This window comes from Phaethon aethereus, assembly GCF_964289735.1.
Source record: "Phaethon aethereus genome assembly, chromosome: 14".
NCBI lineage: Eukaryota > Metazoa > Chordata > Aves > Phaethontiformes > Phaethontidae > Phaethon > Phaethon aethereus.
Window position 1 is genome coordinate 17,413,898 of NC_138590.1, and position 8,366 is coordinate 17,422,263.

The 8,366-nt window shown below is 37.2% G+C and overlaps 1 protein-coding gene across 1 annotated transcript; it reads right to left on the reverse strand.

The window, feature by feature from the left end:
* Nucleotides 1-1,748: 1,748 nt before the first annotated feature.
* Nucleotides 1,749-6,578, reverse strand: LOC309409794 (F-box/LRR-repeat protein 21-like; the record flags this gene model as incomplete). The annotated part of the gene is made up of 4 exons (XM_082006013.1): nucleotides 1,749-2,392; nucleotides 3,751-3,922; nucleotides 4,603-4,725; nucleotides 6,204-6,578. The coding sequence occupies 4 exons, from the start codon at nucleotides 6,576-6,578 to the stop codon at nucleotides 1,749-1,751; spliced, it is 1,314 nt and encodes a 437-aa protein (XP_081862139.1).
* Between the last annotated feature and the right edge of the window lie 1,788 nt (nucleotides 6,579-8,366).

Here is an 8,366-nt window from a genome sequence, read left to right on the forward strand (position 1 = left end):
AGATAGGTAGGAGTCTACTATCAGTGCATGTATTAGATCACTTTATTGTTATCAAACCACACATCTTAAACCAAATATTGTTTAGAAATATTTACATCTTTTGTTTAAAAGATTTAAAATGAAATTTAAATTTAAAATTATAAAACCCCTTGGTTACGGAAGCAAGTGCTTGGATAAGAGGTGCTAGTAACCAGAGTCAGATGCTTCTTAACTGTGCGACAGGCAAGAAACGCATTACTGATTCAGACAGGCATTATGTGTTATCTTAAATCCTGTAGCTTGCAATTGGGAACAAGTCTGTCCACGACAATGGTGGTTTAACCATTCAGCTGTTATTTTTGCAGTAAAGAAGTGATAAGTGTGGAAGAAACTGACATTTTATCTGATGTGACAAATACTACCAGCAAATCAAAGGTAGATGTCTCATTATAAATAGGAAGATAGAACAACTACAGCATGAAAATAATTACAGCAAAATCTGTATTCAACACATTTCAGTTTCCAGTGTGCAAAATGTCGACACAAAAATACATACTTTGATTCACATCAACTCACCACTCCTTTCCCCTTCAAAGAAAGTAAAGAAATAAAATAAAATCTTCTTCCTCAAAACCCAATTAACAGCAACAAGTATTAAACAGTCCTGAATTAAAAATTCCAGGATCACCTCCAGCAACCCTCACTCTAGAAATCTGTGCTTACAGCACAACTCTGCAAGATACAGGCAAGACTACTACAGGCCATTCTGGCCTCTAACTGGCAAATCATTTGTTTTTTAAGTGCTGTAAATCCTTGATTCCAGATAGAAAGTGATCAAAACCAACTGTATTCCATTTGATCCCTCCTCTTCACCAGCCACATTTACGAGATCCTCCTTCTCTCTTAATAAAACATGGAACAGCATTCAGATATTAATCTAATCTTTGTAATCAAAGACTTGAATTCTCCCCAAACCAGAAGCTATTCCTTATACTCTGGCAGTTTCCAAAATGCTTTGTCATTCACCAAAGCAATCTAGATCCAAACTTTTAAATTCATTAATTTTAACAAGGTCTCTTTCCCATCCATTTAATGCATAAGACAGAAAAATAACATACTGTACAATGCAGTCTCTACAGTTTAGCTAATCTGACAAAATTGTTAAAGTGCAATTTAAAACTGGAAAGGTTTTTGTAAGCATAAGCTTATTTACCACAATGTTTTAATATACTGGCATGAGTTTAAGCTAGACATTTGAATAACCTGGGGTAGCGTAAGTATTTTAATGTACATGCTTTTACATTTATAACAGGAATATTGTGAAAAATAGCTGCATAAAACATAAAACAAGTAACACTGAACTCCAAGTTGTACCCAGCTTCTAATAAAGACAGATTTGCTAAAAGGAGAAAAGTATCTCTAGCCCCCTTCTGACTACATTGGAAAGACTAAACAAAGACATTAAAAAAACCCCAAACCAACCACTTTAATGTGAATGGAACATTTAAACTGAAGCTCAGAGAAGCCCACCTTCAATGAAGCACCTATAAACCACAAACATACTTTCAGAACTGTTAAGTACACTTAATCTATTTTCTATTTCAATATACCATTAACATTCTAGAATGTCTTGCTGTTACATTACTAGAGGTTCTCAAGGTAGAAAAACTCAAACCCGGAAATCAGTTTTCACATTTCATTTTTAAATTCTTGATTTGCATAGAAAGCAACACCCTCATTCTACCATTTTATCCACAAAGGTAGAGAATTTACCACGTTGGCATCATATCAGGAAACCACATTCTTCCAAGGTGTTTGGAGACTTCCAAATGAAGTCGATCTAAGCTATAATCATTATCTGGAATCAGTACCTCCTCCATTATGGAAAGCTGCGTAAGCCTGCCCCCACACATCTTTACAAATTCAATAAAACCTCTGCAAGTTACTTCACATTCACCAAGTCCCATTGCTGTTAAGTTCTTACAGCGCTCAGCAATCCGAATAAGTTCATCATCCAAAGGTTGAAGTCCATTAGCACACACAACCAACTCAATTAACCTTGGGCAATTCATGCCAATACGACCCAACATTGCTTTGCTTACTGCACGACCAAAGTAAAGGTGTGTAACAGGGGTTTCCTCTCTGAAGAAAGCATCAAATTCTTCTTCATATAAGAAGAAATACATTACAATATTGACTTTGGGGGAGTGTTTAACAAGAGCATCCCAGCTTTGCTTTTTAATGGTGTGAAATTCAACTTGTCCGGGATTTTCACTCACAACATCTATGCGAAGGTGTTCAAGATCAACATGTTTTTCACTCGAAAGAGCCAGCAGCAGTTCATCACTTAATATGTAGTAGTTCAAAGCCAGCTCCTTAAGTCCATGACACTGGTCAGCAACACAAAGAATTCCTAAGGAACACAAAAAATTACTCTGTAAAATGAAAAGTGAATATAAGCACAGTTGTTTGCTGTAAAGCTCAAGCAAGTACTAACTGTATTGGCTTGAGTATTCATGCCTATATCCCAAACCCCATGAAATGTGATGAAGTTCTATATATCCACATCCTTTTACAGGGTTTTAGTCATAGATACTTATCAGTAAAAGAAGCAAGTCTAACTAGTTGCGTTCATCTTGGATCTGCACTTCCTCTTTGCTCTCCCCTGTGCAGAATTCCCTCAACTTTGAAGGGGCAACTGAAATCAGGTAAGATCCAGCTGAAGTGACCACTGTTCCCTTCCCTAATACCCCTTCCTTCATCATTCATCTACGTATTCTATTTAAGTGACCATCAGTAGCCTAGTTTGATAGCTATGCTAAAACAGATCCTTTCATAAACAACATAACTGCTCTTATCTGTTGGAATACGAAGTACACAGAGTCAGTCACTTTCTGTAGACTCCAGATAAGAACATAGGAAAGAGATCAGATCAGGATTCCCCTTCCCTAGCACCAGGGTTTCAGGAGAAAGGTATATGAGAAGGGACCTAAAAGCCCTCTGAACTTTCTTGCAGGCCTGTACTTTGAAGGGACTGAGCCCTTCAACAACCCATGCTAAAACAAGCAAGTTCATACTACCAGATCTGGACACACGAGGGCACTACAGAAACTGAAAGACTGAAGTCTTACACTACCAGTTTTTGAAATTTGTATACGCTCCATCTTTTTTTAATATAACTTTGAAGTATTAATACTTTTGCTCAGTGAGTTAAACTCACAGCACCTTGCAAAACAGGTATTGACAACTGCTTTCATCTCCCTTATCCCACGAACCAGTAGTTGATTCATGGATTGGGGATTTTGTGTCCGTGTTCCCACAGAATGCCAGTTAGTTAAGTTGACACAATTGCACGCATTAAGCAGCACACATTTGGTTACCTTTACACAGAACTGGCAATGAAGACCCAAGTCCTTGGAGCATGTGTTAAAAGCCTGCACTAATTTTGGAGGCTTTTCCTCCTCAACGCCTACCATCAGACGTACTGAAGCAGCTGAGAAGAATGAAGAAAAAAAAAACATCCCCAGGATTCTAGAAGATGCAGTCAGGCAGGACCACCTCCAACTTCATTAATAAAACTCATTCAGGAACACAGAGACATTATTCTTCCCATTCCAACTGTCCAAAGCCAAGACTCAGTCAATAAAATGCCTCTGCTAAGAGACCCAGAAGAGCACTAGAAGTTTTATGAATAATTTGTTTCAAACTAAGTCTTGACAATTGTTTTATGATACTTTACGACTACATTTTTCATACATATTCACTACTCACCAGCAGGTGATACATGCGGACAGCTGCTCATTTTTAGCAGTTTTAGAGTATCACTATTGTTAGCAACAAGAACTTTCAAGGAAGGATCATCAAGTGGTGTGTCATCTATCTTGATTGATGATAATGACTTGGAGTTTACAAAAGCTACTGTCAGTGCTGAAGCAAAATGAGCCTGTTTGGAGAAATTGAAGGAAGGAGAAAAGATATGAAAAGACAGGTGGAACTTCAACATCTAAACCTCAGGTTTTGCATGCAGAGAAAGTAGAAAAATAACCGTAGGCATTCCCTTTTTTGTGTAATGAAGAAAGGCTTATTTGAACATGAACATAGGAAATCTTTAACAATATGCTGCTGCATGTGACAAAAATTAACTTTACACTCAGTAGTTAACTCATCTACTCCAATTTATCTTTTCACTGTAATAAAACAGGGATAAGTGGACATAGCAATGAGCCTGAAGTATCTAGAACTCATTTGCAGAAAAAAAGGAAATGGCATTTATTTTCAAGCAAGTAACTCTGCTGTGACCTATAGAATCAAAGAAAAACAAAATCTCCCAAACAATTAGTATGTTGCAGCATGTGGTCATTGTATCTTTTAACCCAGAAATGAGGAAAATCAAGCCTTCTATACTCATCTCTATGCCACAAAGTATCAACACTACTAAACTTAATGAATGGAATCAATGCTTATTTTCCTAATACTAATGGATGCCACAAATTAAAGAAGATATGCCAATACATACAGACTGCTTCATAAAAATTACCATCAACTGAATAACACCACAATAAGAAAGCTATGGTGGTTTAAGAGTGAATTAAGTTACTCGAGTTACAGTTTATATAATATTACCTTAGAGACATTCATGAAGCTTGGTTTTGCTGTAGAAATCAAACCCAGTGTCTTGATAGAGCAGTTCACCAACTGAGAAAGGATGTCACAGGCTGCTTCTGCTGACTCAGTACTACTGTCAACCTATAAAAGCAATTTAAAAATAATGAAGTCGCTTTTTATTATTATTTAGAAAACAGCATCATGGATACCCAAGACTGCAAGTTGCACACTCACCCAGCTGTACTGCACCAGACTGCATTTACCACAAGGACAAAGTGCAACATTCATTAGAAATTTCATGACAAGAAAAAGTTCAGGAAAGTTAGTATTAGAAAGTTTTCCTGAATATGACTGCTAGGTACTTCTAGTATGAGCAGACAGCTTAAATCTAAGCCTTCTCTTCAAATAATCTCATGCCTTCCTCAACAATTGTAATTAGTACAACTGTAATTAGTATTGGTGTTATGATAGTGGTATGTATGCACCTGTTTTAAATGCCAATTCTAGACTCTTAGAGCAGAAAAAAGACTTGATAAAGCCTAGGTGTACTCCAGCAAACTAATCCATTTTACCTGCAGGGACAACACCTCTGCATCTTGAATAATGAACTGATTCTCAACTCATCTATAAGCCTATGACTGACTTTGGACAAATCACTATTTCATCTCACCTTCCTCCTCTGTAGTAGCTGAGATGATAAAAGAGTAGCTGAAAACGCATAAAAGCTGCATTAAGACATTATAATGTCAATTCATTATAACCAGTTATATGAAGTGCAGAACTTACAAGTATTTAACAACTGATCATACATGAACCGCTGTGCAACCAAATCACCTTATCTCCAAATGTAAAACTGCTACCAGTGCTAAGAAATCACAAGCTTCTTTTTTCATCCTTGCTTTAGTATCAGTCCTTTCTTCTGTTTTTCCTTCATAGCTGAGAACTATGACCTCCTCTAAGGAGGACTGACTGCCAAAAGTGAAGAAAGCACCTGTAGTTCCAACTATTATCTTCTCAGATTAGCAGAGTGAACTGTACCAAGTATTCAAGTGAAAGAAGTCCAAATTTATTCAACCCTGACTACACAGCCGTCATTTAAATCACTTTTACTATTACTATTATGTCCTTATGTGTCAATGACTTGAATATACAGGTATAGAATCTCTCTCCCTTACTCATACTTTTTCAAAGCAGGGTTCTAAAACTTCAAGACATTCTTCACTGTATAGTCTTATTTTGCAAAAAAATTATACACACAAGATAAATGTGTTCCCTCAAATGCTTCCATGTGTAAGAAACATTTATCTGCACAATAATCTACTGAGTACTCAGATTGCCACTAACACCGATTCACAGAAACTACATATTCTGTATATTCTGAAAACATATCATTCAATCTTCAGTAAGGTATTGCACGATGTTAGCTCTTTACTTTGTAAAGATTAGAGTACAGAAATAGAAGGCAACTGTGTGCATGCGTGGATATAAATTGTTGCAGTAGTTGCATTTTTAAACATAAGACTTCCCAGGTGTAACTCCTGAGCCAACCGACACAGAGAAGCTGCATACATTATGCACAGTAACGTGGCAAAACAAGCCTCCGCTCTTCCAAGACTTACCTTGAAGCTGACATACTGCAGATGATCAGCATGCCTCTTGATAATCTGCTGAATGAGATCAGGATGTGTAGACTTTAAGTAAGAAGTAGCTGGCTGGCTAAGTTCAAATTCAAATCTCCTCCAGAGATCTGGGATGTGAAAAATTTCATTCCACCTTCGACAAACAGAAGATGCCCTGGCTCGATCTACTAAAGGTAGAAACTGAAAAATACGCAGAATAACATGGTGCGGAAGGCTTCCCCAGTCCATTGAGGCACGCGAGTCAGATTCACCAAACACTGAGCCATGTAAACAAGTTTTCTGTTTTTTGCTTCTCTGTGATGTTTGAGGAGCTTCATTTTCAACCTCAGCTTTCTGCCTGGCTCTCTTCATCATGAAAGTTTCAGGTATCTGAACAATCAGCTGTATTCAAACTGCACAGTTTCCTGAAAGGTGTCACATACAGTAGATCTCTGGAAAAATACAGAAGATTAGGGGAGGAAGGGAGAGAAGGTAGTGAAAACACAGTAAGAGATAACAAGTTAGTAAAATTTAAATAGAGCATGTTACTATGAAAAAAGGTACGTCCAGATGTCAATATCCAGTGCACAGACATTAACCAAGGATCTTCTTTCTCGATACCTTTTATTTTGTACAACTTGACTTGAATCTGGAGAACCTGCGTTTGTTAATTTACCAAGTATAGTTTTAGGTGTTAGCACTTCATAGCATATAAAGCACTTTGTAGAAAAAAAACAGTATTTAACAGCAATTTAGTTTAGAAGTAGCAAATTATGTCTGCTTAAGTTTAAACTCAGCAGACAAACTACAGAGTCTACTCATGATTTCTAGAAGAATTTTATCGACTACAAACCCCAATTCATAAACTCCCTTTTTAAACAATGCTGAGCTTGAAACAGACAGATTCAAAAGCTTTGCCTGCCTGCCCCACTGCTTTGTCTGGTTGTTTATTTGCTTTGTTTTTTCAAAATCATGCCAGACAGAGGAAGAATGTTTGTGCAACTAACAACAAACAACTTCAGAGGCCACTTATCAAAACAGGGCAAAGTAAGTAAGGTTCACATGCTATTTTTCATCAGGAGAAAAGAACTGTGACCTTGGAATGCAGCAAACTGCATGAACAGACTTCACTGAGGAACGTTTGCCATGTGAGAGTTCAGAGAAGACCAGTATAAGGAGAAGCTCTGCTTTCACATGCTGAAGCAGTGCAACCCACTCATGTCCATTCTAAACTGAATTCTATTATTCAGTTAATTCACAACTGCCTTAACTGTTTCAAATACCACTTCATGTTATGGTGGGATGAGGCCCCTTCTCAAATGTCCTACTAATTAGATGTTCAGCGAGACCTTATCTCTTCCCAGTCTGAAGCTAAAATTTTCAAAGCAATCATGCATTCTTCAAGAACGAACAGAAAACATTATCTATTTTTACTGAACAATCTTCCATGGCAACCCTCACAGCATGGTTTTTCTGGACTGAAAATGTTCCACAGTATCTTCATTTGGCAGGGGGTGGTGGTGGAAGAAATAAAAAAATAATCCAGAAACAGCTGCCAAAATACAGCCTACCCTATCAAAATCTTATCTGGCATTTTCCCCAACTTATAAAACCTGATCTGTATGGCTGATGAGAAGTCTGATATGCAAGTGTAACTCCATTTTTATGAAAAGAAAGCATGTGCATTCTTTGAGAAATGGGAAAGAACAACCTAGCCAGTTAATCGAGAGCTGTTTGTACGACCAGCTTCACTACTGTTTGTCCTCCTGACAAATCATCTCAACCACCAAGGAAGTTATTCTAGCAGTCTTCAGAAATCTTTAAAGATCTCAGCCTCTCTAAAGTTACATTTATGATAGTGATAGGTGATATATGCAGAAGGATAAGCTAGTAACACTCTTTAAATTACATTTAGTAACAGAAGTTTCTTCTCCCTGAATAGACATATGTGCAAACATTAACAAGCAAAGGCAGCAAGTCAAAGAGAATGAAGAACAATACACTCCAAACAATACGTTAGGGTTACTAATGTAATGAAGACACAAGCTCAGCATGAACAAACATTTTGCTACTAGACCATTTCATCAAATTATTATCTACATGATCATGTTTTATGACTTCTGAGTGCTTCAAGTCACACAATGAATGGGCATTCCAAAGCAG